Source organism: Mustela nivalis, assembly GCF_964662115.1.
Source record: "Mustela nivalis genome assembly, chromosome: 8".
Lineage (NCBI taxonomy): Eukaryota > Metazoa > Chordata > Mammalia > Carnivora > Mustelidae > Mustela > Mustela nivalis.
The window spans coordinates 52,735,706-52,758,320 of NC_139027.1; the positions used below are offsets into that span (position 1 = coordinate 52,735,706).

A 22,615-nucleotide genomic window follows, 5' to 3' on the forward strand; every position below is an offset into this window, starting at 1 on the left:
TCTAGTGTCTTTGCCTAATCATAGAGAATTTTTCTTCTTTCATCAAGTCCAGTCTACTCTAACTGGTTGGTGTGGACATGTTATTAGGCCTTCACAGCAAGATCTTCCTAATCCACTGGTAAAGATAATGAGTGGCACTTAAATCTAAGAACCTTTTGGGGTATTGTTAAAAATGCAGTCTCCTGATTAGATTTGGGGGGTGGGACCCAGGAACCTGCATTTTTACCATTACATTCTTAGGCTACAATCAGTGGATCTTGCTACATTCCTGCCTGTGAGGGCTGCCCCATTTAAGCAGGATTATTTCCTTGTATAATGACTTCTCTAACATTGCACACAGCTGAAGAATTAGAAGCTGGGCTTCTTTTGTTTCTGGATTCACCACTTGGAAGGTGTAATAACATCCTCTGACAGGCTGCTTGCCACAGGTGCATGCTTGCCACGTGCACCCCACTGGTACCATCCCCCGTTCAGTCCTGGGGGCCCCAAACCCCACCATCCCTACCACCACCCCGCCCTCACCCTCTTCCAAATCCTCAAACCCACCCTTGACCCTTTCCCTTCCCCCACCTCAGCCCCTCCCTCCAGCCCCTGCCCAGCCCTTTTCCCTCCCCCACCTCTCCTCTGGGTAACCCCCCCCAGGCTCCTCCCACCTTAGAACATTTTTTTTTTGTTCCTAAGTTTCCCCAGTGAGATTGGGTTGGGGGGAGGGGCTGGCTGGTCGGGAGGACACACTGCCATTCATTAGGGCTCCTATGGAAAGGGCTACTTTTTCCATCTCAGAAAACCCTCGTTTTCTACCAGAGAAATGGGCAGAGGCCTCTCTCTGGAACTTAGCTGGAGGGATGTCACTCTCCGGGAGAGACCCTCCGTCTGCAAAATACCCCAAAGCAGGCCCAGCCTGCCGTGTTCCTTTGTTGGGACAGAAAGGGAATGGAATCTTACCAATAGTTGAAAAGGGCTAGAGAACACCAAGGATGGGCCCACCCTTCTTCCTACAAAGGCCTAATACTAAAAGGGAAGGGGAAAAAAAACCACCAACAAAGAGTTTAAGATAGTAGTCCCAGCTTTTTCAAATATGAAGCATTTTTTAACCAATCCATTTTTTAATTTTTAAATTCTTGACATTACAGAACTAAACTGAAATTTATTAACATTCCACTCTTACATTTCTTATCGACAAACAGAAATAAAATTCATGAGCCAAAAACCCAAACAAAACTAAAAACAGGGAAAAGCTTATAAAACTAAATATGGATCCCAGCATTAACAGCTGAACAGAGAATGTGATTTTTAAATTCTTAGCGGGTGATAAAGTTGTGTAGAAACTGAACACTTACAAATTATTTAAAACCTGGAATCACTGACCAGAAATTACACAGTTGGATCATGGGAAAACAGCAGAAAGGGGTTTTAAGTGAACCTACACTGTTCTAGCTGCACCCCATGCCCTTCTCGGAGGAAAGCCTGGCATTGATTAGATACTGGGCCAGACTAATACTGGCAGCAGAACCAGTGATAGTAACCTGCCTACCAGAGGAGCCTTCCACGGGATTGGCAATTTTGATCTGGGCCCCGGACATCTGGCGGATCTCATTAATGTTGGCGCCTTGGCGCCCGATTATGCAGCCAATTAAGTTATTTGGAATGGTGAGTTCATGGGTGGTTTGAGTAGATGCATCCAAACTTGCCCAATAGCCTTTCACCTCTGGAGAGCTGGAGTCAATTCCGGCGAATCCGGTCCCGCCGTGCATCATGGCAAAGTGAGACTGTTGTCTTGCCACCTGGTTCAGCTTGGCCAGATCGAGCGGAGAAATGGTGTGTTGTCCTTGAATCGAGTAGGCATCTAGAGGTGGTCCCTCCAGGTCATGGGTGGCATGGGGGTAGCCCGCAGCGTCGCTGCACCGATCTTGGCCGCCCGCGCAGATGACTGGAGAGCTGGCCGGCATGGGCTGGTACGGAATGGTCATGACTCTCCCTTGCGGAGACTGGGAGAGCGTCTCCAGCATGACCAGGCAGATCTGCTTGACACACTCGGTGACAGACTGCGGCACGCCAGCAATGGTGATGGCCCTCTCAGTGGAGTTGGGCAGCATATCCCCCGCCACCTGGACCTGGGCCCCCGTACTCTCGCGGATCTCTTTGATCTTACACCCGCCTTTCCCAATCAGGGAGCCGCACTGGGTGGCCGGCACCACCAGCCTCAGGGTGACCGGGGGCCTGCTGGCCGCCGTGCTGTTGGTCATGGAGCTGTTGATATCTTCTTCCAGCTTATCGATGATCATAGCGAAGGCCTTAAAGATGGCATTGGTAGGGCCGGTCAGAGTGATGATTCTCTCCGGACAATTCCCCTCCGAGATGTTGATCCGCGCGCCACTCTCCTCGCGGATCCTCTTAACCGACTCCCCTTTCTTCCCAATGATGCTTCCTACTTCCTTTCCGTGCATAAGCAGCCGAATGGTGAGAGTCACATTTAGTCCACTTTCAGTCACACCGGCATCCATGGCGAGCGGCGGGCGGCGTTCGGGGGAGTTGGGCTCGTTACGTGGTCAAGTCTTTGGTGGCTGGCGGGGGGAGGGGAGGTGTAGGCCCAAAACTGCCGGCGCGAGGCGAGCGAGGGCCGCGGGAGCGAGCGGGCGCGGGCGGGAGGCCGCGGCGTCGTCGCAGGGGCAGGCGGCGGCGGCGGAGGGGGCGAGCGGGGCCGGGAGCGGCGGGCGGGCGGGTGGGCGAGGGCGCGGCGGTGGCGACTCCGGCGGCAGCCTCGGCGGTCTGGGCGGGGCGGGAAGCCCGCTTTCAACCCCGCGTACCCTCTGACCCCGGAAGTGCTTGCCGCGCAGGACCCCTTGAAAAAAAAAGAGGACCCGTCTTTTTTAGGTCACAAGATTGCGCCAACCTCCACATGGTAGTTTTTAAAAACTCTTTTTAACAGCCTAGCGTTGAACATAAAGCCCCGATGGGCAGATGCTGTGAGCCCGGCAAGGTTTTAAAACAACGTGCATTTTATTAACTCAAGCGGCACTGGCAAATGTTTTGAAATGTTAGTGTTGTGAATGGGGTTGAAACGTTATTTTCCCGCCTTGCAAAAGGGGTTTGGAAGCGGAGCGACACGGGCAGCCCCGGCAGTAACTGCAGGCGGCAGCTGGGACGCCGCGGGTTTAAAACGTGCGCGTGAGGCGGCTAGAGCGCGTGCGCGAGGGTGTGGGGAGACGGGAGGGGCAGCGGCGGTCTTCCGGGGGGGAGGGGCGGCGAGGCGAGGCTTGTGGGGCGGGTGCGCGCGCGCGAGCGCGCGCGAGCAGGCACGTGGGGCCCCTTCGTCCCCGGTGCCCGGGCGCCCCGCGCCAGCCCCCAGCGTTGCCCCGGTCCCCCAGCGGCGACCGGTGAGGAAAAAAACCGAAATCCCCCCACCGCCGCCGAAGTTGCGGCTCTGCACTTGATTTCTGGGGAGTGTTGGAAACCTGGCCATAAAAAAAGAATGGCGTCCATTTACATAATGCTTTGTTTGCATTTTGCAAGTTTCTTTCGGTTGAATCTAGAGAAACCCCACCTCCTAGTGTCTTTTTAGTCGTGGCAGTCTTGTCAGACATTTAAGACAATGGTATGCCTCTTGGGAACCGCATTTTTTTAGGGTTCCCGAGTACTGCGGGGGGTGGTTCTTGGGATTTTCCCCATGCCGTTTAAGCTCCCGCTCTGCCTTTCTACCCTTGGTGCAGACGCCGCGCCCCGCTTTCTTCGGGGGCGGCCCCTGTCGGGCCCCGCCATCTTGGAAGGCCTTTCTTGCAGTTCGCCATCGCACGTTCTTCTCGCTAAAGAAAAGTCGTTTGGGTGGCTCGTGTACGTTTATTTCTTTCCGTTTCTCTTTACTTCGGCTAAGCCGGACAGAGAATGCACCCAGACAGACGTGTGCGCAGCGTGCTTTAGGATCCCGCAGGGAAAGAGGCTAACGTGGCGGTCCCTCCGCCCCCCCCTTCCTTCCCCACGGGGTGGCCGCCATGTTTCCGGAACACAAAATGGCGACACGTGTCCTGGATTTGTCGCCAACGAGAAATTGGGGTCGACCCTAAAGCTCCAGAATGCCCCCACCCCATCCCGTGCGTCTTGGCGGCAGCCTTCCCCTCGCAGCGAGTGCTCTGCCCACCCGGGTCCAAACCTCGGCTGCCTAATTTTAATGCATTTCCTCCATTAATTTAAAATGGAAACGTTTATAACTAAAAAAATGAAGGCATAATACTGAGTTCTCGTTAGTTTTGAATTTAATAGTGAGTAACGAGGGGCAGTACCAGTGGTTAATTTGGGCCCCCCAGTACCGAAGCATTTAGGAATTGCTGCTTTAAGAAATGAGCTAGAAAGTTCCTGATTTCCTAGACTTTCATCTCAGGCTGGTGTGCTGGAGAGACCAAGAAATGGTCTCATAAAACAACTTAAAAAAAAAAAAAAAGATAATTTCCATAAAGCCCTTCAGATACCAGTGACCTTTTTCAGAGGGCAGCTGGCTGGTGAACCTCAGTTTACCCACACCTGGCATTCACTTTTAGTGTGGAGGGACAGAGACGAATGTTACTGTGCATTTACCAGTGCCAGATGCTGTGCTACCATTTTACTGCATACTATCTTTAATTTTTACAATGATCTTCTGAGGTAGGTTTTACCTCTCTCTCTCTTTTTTTTTTTAACAGACGAATTTACTTAGGCCCAGAGAGATGAAGTGACTAATTCAAGGTCACACAGTGTGGAGGATGGAATCCTGACCTTCTGATTTCCTTATTGGTGAGCACATTTTCAAATTTTTTTGGTAAGTTACGGTTTTAGAATTCAAGTGCTATTTCGATGTTTAGGTGAGCTTGTCATTTAAAGGAACCCCTCAGGTAAACTTTTGGTGCATAGTTACCCCCAGTTTGTATCTGGGGATTCCCAGTTTTTCCTGGTATGAGCTATATCTGTAAGAGGCTCAAATGCTATTTTTTTTAATGAGGTGTTTGGGTGACGATAGGGAGGGGGAAATGATTCAGCCCTACCCAAAGGCTGAAGTATCTGTCAGTCCAGCCTTGTCTGTGGCACATTTAAATCTACCTGGCTCTGTGGGAGCAAGCAGTTTCTGTGTGTGACTCACTAGCTTCCTTCAGCTAAGCATGGGCATGATTTCCGCCTTCCTCACCCCAATATCCTAACCAAGTAAAAATAAATAATTTGACTTTGGCACCAAGCCTTCATTTCTCTGCAAATATTGAGAGGGCATGACACTATTAGGTAAATCGTTAAGTCTGTGAACTCTTGAGTTTAATGTAACAAATAAATTGTAGGCCAAACAAGGAATATGTATGTGCCTGAATAGGGCTCTACATGCATGGATGTTAGAGATGGAGAGAAGGGTTTTTTGCTTCTTTTATGTTAGTGCCCTATATCATAGTTTTTGAAGTGCTTTTGCATTACCGTATATAATTCTACAAACAACTTTGGTAGGTGGATATGTCAAATCAACAATAACAGTAATGGCACTAAGTGCTTACTACGCCAGGCACTGTTTGAAGCTTTATTCTGTATGATAATTCAGTGGCTTTCATATTTTTTTATTTTAAATATTTTATTTCTAAGTAATCTCTACCCCCAGCATGGGGCTTGGACTCACAACCCCACAATCAAGATTACATACTCCACCGACTATGCCAACCAGGTTTCTCAACAGTTTTAAAAGCAAACCACCATAAGAGCTAAATTTTACAAAATAACTCATATATGCACATATATATATATCACGTATATGAAACAAAATCTTTGCAGAACAATACTTGTTCTTATGATGTGCAGTATACTTTGGTAGTTTCTGTTCTTTAACATGAAATGAAAAGGCACATCAAAACTAAAATAATGAGAAACCCATTATTAGGGCGCCTGGGTGGCTCAGTGGTTAAAGCCGCTGCCTTCGGCTCAGGTCATGATCTCAGGGTCCTGGGATCGAGTCCCGCATCGGGCTCTCTGCTCAGCGGGGAGCCTGCTTCCTCCTCTCTCTCTCTCTCTCTCTCTCTCTGTCTGCCTCTCTGCCTGCTTGTGATTTCTCTCTGTCAAATAAATAAATAAAATCTTTAAAAAAAAAAAAAAAAAACCCATTATTAGGTTGTGACCAAAATGATTAATATACACATTTAATCCTCACAAAACCTGTGATGGGGGTGATGTTAATTTCCATTTTGCAGAGATACAGAGGGGTGAAGGATTTTGTCCAAGGCACAGTTATTAAATTGGAAAATAGGGGTTTGAATCTAGGCAATCTGAATCCAGAGTCTGTATGTGGTGGTTTCTGCAAAGGACCTTGTCTTATAGGAGAGACAGAACTGTTTGGGGAATTAAAATTATTAGTAAATATTAAAAACTGAGGAGACAAAAAGAGAAATTATATATAATTAGGAATTATATCCTGATTCAAACTATTCTGCTTCTCTAAATCTGCCACATATTTATTTTCCCTAAAGAAAATTGTATCCATTGAGTCTGTCTTCCCAAGACTGCTTGTTTTAAACCTTTTTTGCCTGAAGTTTTCCATTAGTTTTTTCTTATCTGAGTACATCTAGGATTCTACCTTCTCCTGCCCCTCAATAAAGATAGCCCCTTCCCAGCTCTCAGCCTCTTTGTTTCCCCTAGAGTCCTACAAACCCTCTCTGCCTGCATAGGCAACATGAGCTGTTGATTCAATTGTAGTGTGTCTTGTTGTTGATAGTGTGTTTGTATAGGCTGCGTGCTGTGGATGACCCGGAAATCTGGTAAAGAGGGCACTGGACTTGGGAATCTGTGGCTCTGGCTGCCAGCTTCAGCTCTGCCACTGTCTAGCTTTGAGAAGTTTATAACCCAACTCAAAACTGGGCTTTGGTTTTCCCATCTGTAAAAGAAGAGATTAAATGATGTCTTCTAATTCTGTCTAGGGAGCAATGATATTTGATGATCTTGGTTCTTTATCTCTGGAGGAGGGGAGGGTTATGTAAATATAACTTATGGTAAATTCTCCACTCCCTTCCCTAGACCTGCACTATCCTGTGGATATATAAGTGAATTCCACACCACCCATTTTACAGATGAAGCCACTAAGATATGGAACAATGGACTAAATAGTCACTGCCCCACCCCTGGAGCCTCATGCATGACTCTTCTCGCATTTGAATGACTGCAGGTTAGTTAAGGAGTTTAATGAGGTTGTGAAGGTGAGTCAGGCCTAGACTTTGGAAATTTAACCACAGGATTTATATTCCATTCAGAGGAAGGATTTTTGCTTCTTTTTACTTCACATTGGCATGTTTCAAGAAATAATTTTGAAGTGATTTCATGTTAATCATCACAGACAACTTTGCCAGCAAAGTATTATTATGCCTATTTTTATGGACGAGCCATCTATGGATCAGAAGGGTGAAGTGACTTGCCCAAGGTTGCACAGCTTGTCAGAACCTGACCTGGATCTCTCTCTCTCTCTTTTTTTTTTAATTTAAAAAAAAAATTTTTTTTTTTTTATAAACATGTATTTTTATCCCCAGAGGTACAGGTCTGTGAATCGCCATGAGCTGGATCTCTTGAATGTTGGTTGTGTCTTGTTCCTCTTTTTGGCTTCTGATGCTTTGACACATGGAATAATTTTATCTTTAACTCAAAAAGCTTTCAATCTATTTTTTATTCTTTTGGCCTAGAGCAGCCAGTCCACTTACATTAGGTTCCTGATTTTTTTGGTTTAAGAAAACCTCTATTCTCTTTTTCTCTAATGTTTACATTTATGGGTTTGGGGAGTGGTGGGAATTATTCCTCTGGAGACTCTGGAGGCAGGGACCACACTTTTTTCCCTTAATCTACCTGGTCCAGCAAGTATAGATAGCTTTTTAAATTTGCCCTACCAACATGCAACATTTTTTTCTGTCTTTTTAAAAAAATGTATTTTTGTTTTTGAATTCATTGTTTATGAACCACACCCAGTGCTCCATGCAATATGTGCCCTCCACAATACCCACCACCAGGCTGGCCCAACTTCCCACTCACCACCCCTTCAAAACCCTCAGATTGTTTTTCAAAGTCCATAGTCTCTCATGGTTCATCTCCTCTTCCAATTTCTCTTAACTCCCTTCTCCTCTCCATCTCCCCATGTCCTCCTTGTTATTTCTTAGGCTCCACAAATAAGTGAAACCATATGATAATTGACTCTGTGCTTGACTTATTTCACTCAGCATAATCTCCTCCAGTCCCGTCCATGTTAATACAAAAGTTGGGTATTCATCCTATCAAATGGAGACATAATACTCCATAGTGTATATGGACCACATTTTCCTTATCCATTCGTCCCTTGAAGGGCATCTTGGTTCTTTCCACAGTTTGGCGATCATGGCCATTGCTGCTATGAACATTGGGGTACAGATGGCCCTTCTTTTCACTACATCTGTATCTTTGGGGTAAATACCCAGTAGTGCAGTTGCAGGGTCATAGGGAAGCTAACATGCAGCATTTTAAAAAAAAAAAACATAATTTATTTTTTTCTTACTCCTTCAGAATTTGCTTCTCATTTTTCTTTTATTTCAAATTATAGTAAATTGGGGCTCGTGGGTGGCTCAGTTGTTAAGCTTCTGCCTTAGGCTCAGGTCATGATTCTAGGGTCCTGGGATTGAGCCCTGCATTGGGCTCCCTTCTCAGTGGGAAGCCTGCTTCTCTCTCTCCCACTACCCCTGCTTGCGTTCCCTCTCTCGCTGTGTCTTTCTCTGTCAAATAAATAAAATCTTAAAAAAGAAAATGAAATTATAGTAAATTGAGAGGGCCTTGACCCTATCACTTTCTGGGATACTACAGAATATAGCTTAAGGAGTATTTGTATATATATGTATTTTTAATGACATTTACCCCTTTATTAATTTATTTAAAAGGTGTTACTTATTTTATTTTATTTTTTTTTAAGATTTTATTTATTTATTTGAGAGAGAGACAGTGAGAGAGAACATGAGCGAGGAGAAGGTCAGAGGGAGAAGCAGACACCCCATGGAGCTGGGAGCCCGATGTGGGACTCGATCCCGGGACTCCGGGATCATGACCTGAGCCGAAGGCAGTCGTCCAACCAACTGAGCCACCCAGGCGCCCCGGTGTTACTTATTTTAGAGAGATAAAGCAGGAGAACATAGAGAGAGACTGAGGGAGAAATGGACTCCCCATGGAGTCCCTAGTGTAGGGCTTAACCTCTGGACCCTGAGATCATGACCTGAGCTGAAGGCAGATCTTCCTTCCCTTTCCTTTTTCTTTTCTTTATTTCTTTCTTTCTCTCTCTTTCTTTCAGATTTTATTTATTTGTTTGACAGAGGGAGAGAGAGGGCATGAGCAGGCAGAGTAGGAGATGGAGAACCAGGCTCTCTGCTGAGCAGGGAGTTTGATGGCAGGGTTCAATCCCAGGATCCTAGGATCATGACCTAAGCCGAAGGCAGACACTTAACGGACTGAGCCATCCAGGTGCCCCACTATCTTTTCTTTCTTTCTTTTTTTAAGATTTATTTATTTATTTTAGAGAAAGAGATAGAGGACACCCATGCACAAAGTGGGGGCGGAGTGGGCAGAGGGAGAGGGAGAGAGAGTCTTAAGCAGACTCTGTGCTGAGTGCAGAGCCCAACTTGGGGCTCAATCTCATGACTCTGAGATCATGACCGGAGCTGAAATCAACAGTCAGATATTTAAATTTTTTTTTTTTTAAGATTTTATTTATTTATTTGACAGACAGAGATCACAAGTAGGAAGAGAGAGAGAGGAAGGGAAGCAGGCTCCCTGCTGAGCAGAGAGCCCGATATGGGGCTCGATCCCAGGACCCTGAGACCATGACCTGAGCTGAAGGCAGAGGCTTAACCCACTGAGCCACCCAGGCACCCAAGAGTCAGATACTTAGATGCCACCCAGGTGCCCCTAGCCTAAGAAATATTTTTTTTACCCATTTTATGGATTGTAACAAGAGTAATAATATTAATCTCATATACTGATGATCTTGTGCTGCTGTTATGGGGTTATTACTGGATTTTCTCAGAAACATAAAAAATATATTGATGTGCTTTATACAAGTGCCCAGGAGGTACAGCAACATTCTTGTCATAAGTTCTCCTAGTTGGGGAAAGTAATGTCCATGGATTCCTCAGGGTTACTCTGACTGAAATAAGGCATGGAGAAGGGAGTGCAGAGAAAAGTTAAAAGGAAAATGAGAACAGAGTACAAATGCAAAGTATAGAAAGTAAGGAAGGGAAAAAGTTAAGAAAAGGAAAGAGAAAAGACTAGGGCAGAGGGAAGAGAAATACACAGGATCGTTGGAAGAGATGTGAAGAAAGCAATTCAGAAGTCCATTGGGCCCTCGTGTGGTGTGGAAAGCATAGGCTGCTGTCTTAGACCAAGAAAGAGCAGCTGATACGACAACTCCTGAGCACCTTGTCTCTTTTTTATCCTCTCTTCCCAATGAGAGGTTGGGAAAATTGCTTTGTTTTTGCTCTCAGCTGGGGATGTAATTAAGATGCTGGTAATTTTAATATTAGCCTCAGATCAGTTGGTATATCAAGGAAAATGTGCTATAAAGATCACTTCAAGTATTCTAGGTCAAAATTTAACTTATTCATTCAGTCAGCAAATAGTTTTTTCTTTTCTTAATTTTCTTTTCTTTTCTTTTTCATGTTAGCTCAATTCCCAGCATGGGGCTTGAACTCAGGACCCTGAGATCAAGAGTCTCATACTCTACCGACCTAGCCAGCCAGGCACCCCAGTCAGCAAATACTTACTGATTGCTTGATACGTCCCAAACACTGAGGATACAGAAATGAATGAGATCCTGTCCTTGCCTTCAAGATGCTTGTGACCAGGAGAGTGACACTGACAAATAAACAGATTCACAGTATAGTACATTACTATTTTAGAATATGAGAAAGCAGAGGATGCCATGCGCTTAGAAGAGGGTCCTTGATTCAGCCTTGGAGGGATCCAGAAAGGCTACTTAGAGAAGTTGGCATTCAGGCTGAGTCCCAGGTTAGCAAATTGTAGGGTGGAGGGCAGGAAAGGAGAACTCTTGAGAAGGGAAACAGAGGCCTAAAGGCTGAGTGTGCACAGTCCGTTCATATGTTGAAGACATTTCAGAAAGGATGCTTGCATGATCCAGTTTTTGGTGATGATTGTTCTGCTACTTCAGAGGTGTATGTTACTGAGACTTGATTGTGCTTACACACAGAAAGTTTAAGTCTTATTTTGTAGCAATAATTCTCATTTAAGATGTAGACATCAGAAATTGTATTTCTGGTCTAGAGATTCGAAGGAGAAAATGTAAGTAAAGCAGTTTTTGAATTAGCAAATGATTTTTCACCCTCTGTGAGAAAAGGTAAGAAGATACAGGGCTTAGTATATCCCTTTCTTTTTTTTTCTTAAATTTATTTATTTGACAGAGATCACAAGTAGGCAGAGAGACAGGCAGAGAGAGAGAGAGGAGGAAGCAGGCTCCCTGCTGAGCAGAGAGTCTGATGCGGGACTCGATCCCAGGACCCCGAGATCATGACCTGATCAGCGGCTTAACCCACTGAGCGGCTTAACCCACTGAGCCACCCAGGCACCCCAGTATATCCCTTTCTTATCCAAGTTTTGGACATGGGTTGTGTTCTGCTTTGTTTTCAAAGGGGTGTGTGTGTGTGTGTGTGTGGAAATTTATGGTTTTTGTTCAGGTGGTTAGGATGTTTGAGTTTGGAAGGAGGGAAAGGAGTTCAACAATAACTGCTCCTTTATGGCAGAACAAAAGAAATACATTTAAATAGCACATTTCTCTGATCCCACCTACTGAGCACAAGCAAGACTTAGTTGGGAACTTTGTTTCAGAGACACAATTAATTCAACCAGACAAAGCATTTGTTCAGCATTATTTGCTGTGTAAAATCTGTTGTGTCTGGATTAAGCACATTGATTTTTGGTTTTTTGTTTTTTTGAGACATGGTTATAGCTGCATTAAATAAAAACCTTTTGTGTATTCATTGGACAATACTGGGATTTTACCTGGATTAAAAGTAAAAAAGTACTGTGTGGAGTAGGAAGAACATGCTTAGAAAGTAGCACACAGATTCTGTGGTCATTTCTCAGTCATCTTGACCTCTCTGTGGCACCTGACACTCCCTCCTTGCACTTTAGTTTCATTTGGCTTCTACAATGCCACTCCCTTGGTTTTCCCCTGCCTCACTGGCCCCTCCTTCTCAACCCCATCCCCCTTTTTTGGCTTCTCATCCCCAGCCCCCTTTTGAATCCTCCTTATCTTCTTAGCCTCTAATGGTGGAGTGAGTACTCAGATCAGTCCTCAGTCCGTGCATCCCTTCTCTGTTTACACTCATTCCCTAGGTGTTCTCTTTCAAGACTTTAAATGCCATTTGTACTCTGACAATTCTCAAGTGTATATATCATCAGCTTGGATGTCTTCCCCTGAACTCAAGACTCTCTTATCTGACTGCCTACAGGATATCATCTCCACTTGGTTATTTAATAGCTTCTTGAGCTTAACATATTCAGCAAATTAATTTTGAAACTTCTCTCAAATGTGTACCTCTGGGAGCTACCCATTGGCTCAGGCATTTGGGCATCTGGCTCTTGCTTTCAGCTCAGGTCATGATCCCCTGGGTCATAAGATGGAGCCCTGTGTCAGGCTTCATGCTCAGTGGGGAGTCTGTTTGAGGATTTTCTTTCTCTGTCCCTTCCTCTACTAGAGCTCGCGCACACTCTCTCTCTCTCTCTTTCTCTCTCTCAAATAAATAAATAAATCTTCAAATGTGGGGACGCCTGGGTGGCTCAGTTGGTTGGACGACTGCCTTCGGCTCAGGTCATGATCCCGGAGTCCCGGGATCGAGTCCCGCATCGGGCTCCCAGCTGCATGGGGAGTCTGCTTCTCCCTCTGACCTTCTCCTCGCTCATGCTCTCTCTCACTGTCTCTCTCTCAAATAAATAAATAAAATCTTTAAAAAAAAAAAAAAAAAAAAATCTTCAAATGTGTACCTCTACCAGTTCCTCCCCATTTTAGTTTCAGGTGTATTGAATATATGGAGGACTCTCCCTTGAGTCCGTTCTTTTTAAAGTTTTAATTTATTTATTTGACACAGAGAGAGAGTGAGAGAGCACAACCCAGGGGGAGCAGTAGAGGGAGAGGGAGAAGCAGACTCCCTGCTCCCTGATGCAGGGCTCAATCCCAGGACCCTGGGATCATGATCTCAGTGAAGGCAGACGCTTAATTGACTGAGCCACTGAGGTGCCCTGGCTCTGTTCTTTTTCTTACTTTCCTCATATAGTCCACTAGAAGGTCCTGTAAGTTCTACCTTAAAAAACATCCAGAGTTTGAACACTTCTTACTGCCTCACCTGCTACTTTTGGAATAGGTTTCCCTTGGCCTACCAGAGTAATCCTGTTAAGTGTCTATCAAATCGTGCCACTCCTCTGCTGAGAATCGTCTGTCTGGGTCCCGCCCATGTTAAAAATTAAAGTCCTTACAGTGATCTAGGAGGCCACATAGGATCTTGAGCAGCACTCTTGAGGCTGCTCCTGACATCATCTACCACATTCCCCTTGTGCTCTGGACACTTCTGGTCTCCTTGAAGTTGCTCCAACATGCCAAGCCTTGGACTTCTGTAGTTGTATTCTTTCCTGGAATACTTCTTCCAGTTACCAGTATGGCCTCCTCCCTTACCTCCTTCAGGTTTCTGCTCTGTTGTCTAGTTTGTAAAGCATTCCTTGACTTCACTATTTAAAGTAAAACCGTCTCCTGCTCTCTGCCTTCACCGTTCCCTTTCCCTACTTAATTTTTTTTCCATAGACGTTATTACTGTTTGATGTACTATTCATTCATTATTCATATATTTATTGAGGGATGCCTACTATGTGCCACACACTGTTCTAGAGACTCTCTCTACATAGTTTGTTTATTATTGGTCACCTGCTACTGAAATGTAAATTTCATTATAGCTAGGACGTTGTTTTGCTTGTTGCTATATCACCATCTCCTAGAATAGTGCCTAGCACTTGGGAGTTGAATGAATATATTTTTAAATTAATGTATAGGGGTTATGTGCCAGATAATGAGGGGAAGATCTATATGAATACCATATTGTTTCTGCCCTCAAGTGACGCAGTCTAGAAAATGTTTTGATCTGAATAGTGCTGTGCTCTCTAACAGGATAAAGTGATACACCATTTTGGAATTGGGGAGGTAAGGACAGGTTTGCAAGGATATGGCTCTCCTTAGAGATGAAGTCCTACTTTGTCAGGCTTATTGATAATTTGTACTATTTCTGGGAGGGCAGGATTTCTGATAGCTCACGGGATTAGTGGCTTTTTGAGTTACAGTTTTTCTTTGGTCTTGTCTTACTAGAGCAGGAGTTTCTTTAAAATCCTGTTACCAGTCTTGGTTCATTCAGATACCTTCTAGGAACCCACTGTCATAGCCACGTCTTCTCAGCATAAGTGAAGGAGTTTTCTATCTTTATCTTCCTTCATATCTGAAAATTCTTTTCCAGAAACCCTGGTCACCCACATACTAGCTGTTTGGTCTTGAACCTCTCAGAAACTCAGTTTCTGTACTTGTCAAATGGAGATAATGATGAATGACACCTATCTTCTTGTGAGGATTAAATGACTAAAGACTGATTTTGAGAATGGGAAAGGGAAGAGATAGAGGACAATTTCTTTTCTTTTTTTGCGGGGAAGGGCAGAGTGAGAAGGAGAGAGAGAGAGAGAATCAAGCAGACTCCATACCTAGCACAGAGCCCAACCCAACATGGGCTTGATCTCAGGACCCTGAGATCATGACTGAGCCAAAATCAAGAGTTGGATACTTGGGGTGGGGCGCCTGGGTGGCTCAGTGGGTTAAAGCCTCTGCTTTCCGCTGAGGTCATGGTCCCAGGTTCGTGGGATAGAGCCCCGCATTGGGCTCTCTGCTCAGCAGGGAGCCTGCTTCCTCCTCTTTCTCTGCCTGCCTCTCTGCCTACTTGTGATCTCTGTCTGTCAAATAAATAAATAAAATTAAAAAAAAAAAGATTTTATTTATTTATTTGACAGATAGAGATCACAAGTAGGCAGAGAGGCAGGAGGGGCGGGGCGGGGTGGGGGGAGCAGGCTCCCTGCTGAGCAGAGAGCCCAATGGGTGGCTCGATCCCAGGATTCTGGGATCCTGACCTGAGCCAAAGGCAGAGGCTTTAACCCACTGAGCCACCCAGGCACCTGACAATTTCTTTTTTTTAGTGAATAGTGTATATTTCTATTTTGAAAAAATTTTAAAAAGCTGCTTTAGAGTAGGAGGTTTTTAGAAAATACATCCTTGTCTTTCCACACAGATACTTACTTCTGTAGTACGAGGGCAGTAAAATACTAGAACCCCACCCCAGGCTGCCCAGTGAGCTGGTGTACCATTTTCCTTCTTTCTTTTTTTAAAGATTTTATTTATTTATTTGACAGACAGAGAGAGAGAGAGATCACAAGTAGGCAGAGCAGCAGGCAGAGAGAGAGAGGGGGAAGCAGGCTCCCCACTGATCATAGAGCCCAATGCGGGGCTCGATTCCAGGATCCTGAATCATGCCCTGAGCTGAAGGTAGAGGCTTAACCCACTGAGCCACCCAGATACCCCAACAACCATTTTCTTTTTTTAAAGATTTTATTTATTTATTTGACAGACAGAGATCACAAGCAGGCAGAGAGGCAGGCAGAGAGAGAGGAGGAAGCAGGCTCCCCGCTGAGCAGAGAGCCCGATGTGGGGCTCGATCCCAGGACCCCGAGACCATGACCCGAGCCAAAGGCAGAGGCTTTAATCCACTGAGCCACCCAGGCGCCCCCCCAACAACCATTTTCTTTAAGTGAAATTGGAACTCAGGAAGTAGTATTTGAAGAGGCTCAAAGGGATTGATGATAATAATAATAGCAATAATAGTAATGGCTGATGAACCAGATACTTTATGTAAATAGTCTTATTTTAATAGCATAGCAACCATGTGAAGGTTGGTTATGAGAAATAGAGCAGTGTAGGAGTAAGGAGCATAGACTCTGGGGTCATACTTCTTGCCCCAACTTCTCAGCTTTGTCAGTAACTAGCTATGGCCTTGAATTAGAAAACTGCCTTTTTCCTTATGTATAAAATGAGGGTAATAATAGTACCTGCCTCATAAGGTTGTGATGATTAAATGATGTAAGCTATGTAAAGCTTGGTATAGTGCTTGGCAGATAGAAAGTGCTTACTATGGGCTGGAGGGGAGGTGGGTGGGAGGATGGGGTAACTGGGTGGTGGGCATTAAGGGGTCACTTGTTGGAATGAGCACTGGGTGTTAAATGCAACTGATGAATCATTGAACTCTACCTCTGAAACTAGTAATATACTATATGTTAATTAATTGAATTTAAATTTTAAAAAGCCCCCCCCCCAAATGGGAGTGGTCACTGTGGGGTGCCTGGGTGGCTCATTCAGTTAAGTGGCTGCCTTCAGCTCAGGTCATGATCCCAGGGTCCTGGGATGGAGCCCCACATCAGGCTCCTTGCTGTCAGGGAGCCTGCTTCTCTCTTGTCTGACATTTCCCCTGCTTGTGCTTGCGCATGCGCATGCGCGCTCACACTTGCGCCTTCTCTGTCTAAATCTCTCTTTCTTGCTGTGTTTCAAATTAATAAAGAAATACAGTCTTTTTTTTTTTTTTTAAGAAAGTGCTAAGTGTCACTTAAAATAATTAAAGCAGATGGAGAAGTAGAGACTTAGAAAGAGGTAAGGTATGCCTAAGTGACATAGCAAATAAATAACAGAATAGTAATTTGCTCCTGGGCAGCCAAATTCCAAGGCTCTTGTTTTTTTTCTTTTCTTTTCTTTCTTTTTTTTTTCCAAATAGGTTCTGCACCCAACATGGAACTTGAACTCACTATCCTAAGATCAAGGGTTTCATGCTGTACCAACTGAGCCAACTCTTGTTTCTTACCATTATACTGTACCACCATCATGGATTGAAGGGAAGAGATTGGACATGAACTGCACTTTGTCCAACTTGAGATGAGCATAGATCTGGAGGTTACACCTGGGCTCAGACCTACGTAAGGTTTATTTGTGATCTTAAGTATCTTATCACCATAGCATGTACTGGTTATTCTCTGAAGTGATTTTTCCCTAGATCCACTATAGAAGGATTTATAGTCTTCTGCTGAAGGGTTGAGTGTTCCCTGGCTGGGACCAGGAAATGAAGCTGAATAAACACCTGTATCTTACTGCTTTTGGACCTATGTAGGAGCTTGTCCTGTCTTTCTTGTACTTTGATTGTGTTTCCTAATACAACTGGTAATGATGAGAAGCAGAGCAGTGTATACATTGAATACTTTATGTGCCATACGTCTGACATCTATTCTCTTCTTTTTTTAAAAGATATTATTTATTAATTTATTTGACAGAGAAAGAGAGCGAGAGAGAGAGACCAAAGATGGGGAGCAGCAGAGGGAGAGGGAGAAGCAGGCTCTCTGCTGAGCAGGAAGCCCAATGTGGGGCTCAGTCCCAGGACCCTGGGATCATGACCTGAGCCAAAGGCAGACGCTTAACAGCCGAGCCACCCAGGTGCCCACTCGCCCTTTTCTTAAGAATTTATTTATTTATTGGGGTGCCTGGGTGGCTCAGTGGGTTAAAACCTCTGCCTTCGGCTCAGGTCATGATCCCAGGGTCCTGGGATCGAGCCCCGCATCGGGTTCTCCGCTCCACGGGGAGCCTGCTTCCTCCTCTCTTTATCTCTGCCTGCCTCTCTGCCTACTTGTGATCTCTGTCTGTCAAATAAATAAATAAAATCTTTAAAAAAAAAAAAAAGAATTTATTTATTTATTTATTAGAGAGAAGGAGCGAGAGCACAAGCAGGGGAGCATCATCTATTCCTTAATGTAACCCTATAAGGTAGTCACTCTTATTCTATTTTATAGAAACAAAGAGATTTGGAAACATGGTTAAACTCACATAGTCAGTGCTGGGATTTGAATATGCAATCTGGCTCTCGGGTCCACATTCTTAACCGCTATACTCTACCGTTTCTATTCTTTTTTTACCTGTCTAGAGCACATAGTATGAGGCAGATAGCTTAGTAGGGCCTGTCCTATTTTTCCCATTTGAGAAATGGGAGGCTTTTGACTACTGGTCTAGAAATAAGGAGACCTGTGATCTCATCAACCTTCTCACCAATTTGCCACATCCAGGACTTCAGTTTTCTCAGCCTTATTGTTCTCATTCATTAAACAAAAGGGTCACTCTAGATGGTCTGTGAGATCCCTTTTAACTCTGATGTTCTCACTGACCATTTGAAGTGAGGAGACTAATACTTGCTCAACAACTTGATTTTGGAGTGGTGGTATTTGTGAGCTTTTAGGGACCCTGCTTTGTGCAAGGGAGGATGCGAGATTTCAGGACAGTGAATATTGCCTTCCTGAAGAGGGTAGGTCTGGGCTCTTTTTGAGGCTAGTTGCCTAGGGAACCTAGCCTCCAGCCAGCAACAGTCAGGAATGCTTTGGTTGAGAGTTGGGTACAGATAACTAAAACAAGCAGCACATTTAGGTTTCACTTTCCACACTCCCCTGCGTGGGTCTCCCCCCCCCCACCCCAGCTACCTTTCCCTTACAAGCTTCCAGTTGTATACACTTTCTGTATATTAGTACTTTGTTAAGAAGTTTGCTATTTAATCTTCATAGTAACCTTATGAGATAAGTACTATTCTACATTTACAGATAATGAAAGTGAGGCAAATAGAGTTAAATAGTTTGTCTGTAGTTACTCAAGTGGAAAGTGGTATCCAACCCACTGTGTTGTACCGCCTGGTTGGAACTTAAAAAAAAAAAAGCAGAGGGAGGAACTCTATTAGTGATGTTTGTTTTTGTTTTTGTTTTTGTTTTATTTAGAATGATAGACTTGGAGTTGGAAAGGCCCTTGAGGTAATAATAGTCAATCTCCTTGTCTCCTTTCTGTCATCTAGTTGCAGGAATGCTTTCCATTATCTCCCTGACAGATGATCACCCAAGTTCTTTTTGAATGCTTTCATTGTTGGAGAGCTCATTACTTCTTGAGGAATCCCATTATATGTTGAATAGCTCTCTGGTAAGATACTAGTTTTTGTTTTGAATTTATATCTAATTGAGATGATTTCTCATCAGTTTTAGATCTGTTCTTTGGAATCATACAGGATAAATACAATTCGTCTTTCAAATTCCAGTCTTATGAATGTTTGAACTCACTCTTCCTATTTATAAGGCATTGTGCAGTTTTCTTATAGCATCTAAACTGCTTTCAATTTGGATTGGCCTGCACAAAAGCAATCTCTGTTTTTTAATGCTTTAAAGTACAGCCTTACAGGGTGCCTGTGTGGCTCAGTGGGTTAAGCTGCTGCCTTTGGCTCAGGTCATGATCTCAGGGTCCTGGGATCGAGTCCCACATTGGGCTCTCTGCTCAGCAGGGAGCCTGCTTCCTTTTCTCTCTGTCTGCCTCTCTGCCTACTTGTGATCGCTCTCTGTCAAATAAATAAATAAATAAAATCTTTAAAGTACAGCCTTTCGGGACGCCTGGGTGGCTCAGTTGGTTAAGCAGCTGCCTTCGGCTCAGGTCATGATCCCAGCGTCCTGGGATCGAGTCCCACATCGGGCTTCTTGCTCCGCAGGGAGCCTGTTTCTCCCTCTGACTCTGCCTTCCACTCTGTCTGCCTGTGCTCGCTCTCACTCTCTCTCTCTCACAAATAAATAAATAAAATCTTAAAAAAAAAAATAAAATAAAGTACAGCCTTTCAACAACAAATACATATTTCACTTCTTACGGTTAGGCACAAAATATGGGCCCTTCCCACATCTTTGGAGAATGAATGTATAGTTAGCTGAGTCTGTACAAAAGTATATGAATCTGGAGGGTTTACAGTCTTCTACTTTTGTAATCTCTAGGACATTAGACTCAGAGCCACACGCTGTCAGAGCTCACAAAATGGCTGGAAGTTTATCCGGGCATTTGACAAAACTGCATTTACTTCATTGGACCACTAGGTGATGAACAACTCACAAAGCCAGACTTCCAGGGATGGTTGTGTATAGGACAGTTTCTGTTTATACGTGAAAGGCCACCAGAAGTCATCTGGTTCAGCCTCATTAAAAGGTCTTTTTTGCCTGTACCCCTGGGGATAAAAATATATGTTTATAATAAAAAATTTTAAAAAAAAGGTCTTTTTTGGGGGAGGGAAGACATGTCTTGTGTACACTTTGTCTTTTCCAGCTTTGCTCAGGTTTTAAATATTAATTTGAATAGGATGTGTCTTTCTCTGAGTGATTTTCTTAGAAAAGGGGCATGGATGGTACTTTGAAGGTCCTTATATATCCAATTGTGTGTGTACAATGTGTGTATGTATATTTTTGTAAGAGTTTATTTATTTATTTGGGAAGATTTCACTTATCCATTTTATAGAGAGAAAGGGGAAGAAATAGTGTGTGCATTCAAGTGGGGGAAGGGAGAGGGGAGGGACAAGCTGAGCACAGAGCCTGAAGTGGGGCTCAATCCCATGGTCCCAAAATCCTGACCCCAGCTAAAATCAAGAGTTGTACACTTAACTGACTGAGTCACCCAGGCGTCCCATGAGTTTATTCACAGGTAATGTCTCCATGCAGTGTGGGGCTCAAACTTACAGCCCTGACATCAAGAGTCACATATTCTACCAACTGAGCCAGCCAGGCACTCCTGAATTTTACCATAATGTAGAAATGATGTCTTGGCTGCGTTTAGGATTCTTAAATAGTAGTTCTATTCACTACAAAGTCTGTATGCAGCTTTCTGCTGTATTCAGTTTCTAGTGATACAGATGGGAAGTCCAGTGCCAGTAGAATTCTAAGTAATTACCTGTTCTTTCTCTTTGGAAGTTTGTAAATTTTTTCTGGCTTAGCATTTACTCTTGATATGCTTTAGGTGTGTGTCCTTTTAAAAAATTTTTTTTTTATTTTTAAGATTTTATCTATTTATTTGACAGAGTGCTCACTTTGGCAGCACATATGCTAAAATTGGAACGATATTTATTTGACAGAGAGACAGCAAGAGAGGGAACATAAGCAGGGGAGAGGGAGAAGGAGGCTCCCTCCTGAGCAAGGAGCCCGATGCAGGGCTTGATCCCATGACCCTGGGATTATGACCTGAGCTGAAGGCAGACACTTAATGGCTGAGCTACCCAGGCACCCCAGGTTTGTGTCTTTTTAAAATAACTCTGCTTGGCACTTATTGAACTGTTTAGACTTAAAAATTTGTCTTGTCTTAGTTCAAGGAAGTTTTTATTGCTTTCCTTCCATCGGTTTCCAACCTGCTTCCTTTATAGATGAGGAAACCATGTCCAGAAAGGTTAAGCTACTTGCTCAAGGTCACTCAACTAGTTAATAGTGAACCTAAGCAAATCATTTGATTTCTTCTTTTTATTTAAGATTTCGTTTATTTGATAGTGAGAGACACAACGAGAAAGGGAATACAAGCAGGGGGAGTGGGAGAGGGAGAAGCAGGCCTCCTGTCGAGCAGGGAACCTGATTTGGGGCTCGATCCCAGGACCCTAGGATCATCACCTGAGCTGAAGGCAGACGGTTAATGACTGAGCCACTCAGGCGCCCCAATAACTTGATTCTTTGATGAACTAGACTTTTATTGTATTGAGTATTGCTCTGTTGAGAGGCCCATCATGAAAAACGTGGACATTTTTTAGTGAGACAGGAATTTTGCTGAGGGTTCATGGGGAGCTGAAGGAGGAGGAGATGATACAGTTCATTATGATTAAAATGTGGCCCATTTGGGGTGCCGGGTAGCTCTGTCATTTGGGTATCTGACTCTTGGTTTTTGCTCTGGTTGAGATCTAAAGGTCATGGGATGGAGCCCAGTGTTACAGAGTTTGCTTGGGATTCTCTCCATGTCTTTTTCCCTTCCCCTCTGCCCCTCCTTCCCCCTAGGATGAAGAGATAAATAAAATCTTTAAAAAAAATGTGGCCCATTTGAAGGGCTATAAAAAATTCACAAGGTATTCCTGTCACTGGAGTTACCCCAGAGCTCTAAAACTTAATAAAGCCAGGAAGTTAATTGAACACGTGGAGAATTAGATATCTAATTGTCAGGAGCTGGACAAGCATGGTCATGCCCTGTTGTAAATATTGGAAAACATATAAATATCTGAAGGCTTGGAGACAGACATCATAAACTGTCTTATCAGTGGTCTGGTTTCTGTTTTGAGTTCCAGCCTGGGACCCTTTTCTGCTGGGAACCACCTGTTCTGGCTGTGTTGATCTTTGGACTTCCCCAGCTCTCAGTCCCTTTCAGTTTTGAAATGAAACCTACCCCAGAGGGTGAGGTCAGGTACCGAGAGGACTTTGACAGCTCACACCAGGTTGTTTTTTTCTAGAGTCTGGTATGTACTGTGAAGTATAAGTCTCAGCGGGCTGTGATATAGACTAACTGATGGTGAATCTCAGGTAGTGCTATTTCTTTGGGTAACCAGGAAAACATGTAGACCAAATATGGTGTCTTTTATCCTTAGACAGTTGAACGTTAAAGAGTACAGTCATCAGAGATCTGGCTCTCTTTGGTTTACTGAAGAAGGAAAGGCATTGTTTCAGTGGCTTTTCTCCTCACTTTTAGAGCCTCCTT

At 44.2% G+C, this 22,615-nt stretch overlaps 1 protein-coding gene and 1 long non-coding RNA gene across 36 annotated transcripts in view; one reads left to right on the forward strand and one right to left on the reverse strand.

Annotated features, from left to right (window-relative positions):
- Positions 1-1,086: 1,086 nt before the first annotated feature.
- PCBP1 (poly(rC) binding protein 1) lies at positions 1,087-2,818 on the reverse strand. Its single transcript, XM_082744086.1, has one exon. It carries the CDS (start codon positions 2,502-2,504, stop codon positions 1,434-1,436), a length of 1,071 nt encoding a protein of 356 aa, XP_082600212.1. The 5' UTR covers positions 2,505-2,818; the 3' UTR covers positions 1,087-1,433.
- Positions 2,819-3,231: 413 nt separating this feature from the next.
- The window catches only part of LOC309871246, a 110,477-nt gene continuing 91,093 nt past the window's right edge, over positions 3,232-22,615 (forward strand). For 5 of the 35 annotated variants that reach the window (XR_014315134.1, XR_014315135.1, XR_014315136.1 and 2 more), the window contains exons 1-2: positions 3,262-3,595; positions 4,674-4,764. This is a non-coding gene — a long non-coding RNA (uncharacterized lncRNA). Of the gene's footprint in view, positions 3,596-3,709; positions 3,832-3,968; positions 4,257-4,673; positions 4,790-16,844; positions 17,044-17,394; positions 17,555-18,947; positions 19,070-22,615 lie in introns of those variants that run through there. The other 30 variants (XR_014315124.1, XR_014315125.1, XR_014315112.1 and 27 more) reach the window with 27 other exon arrangements.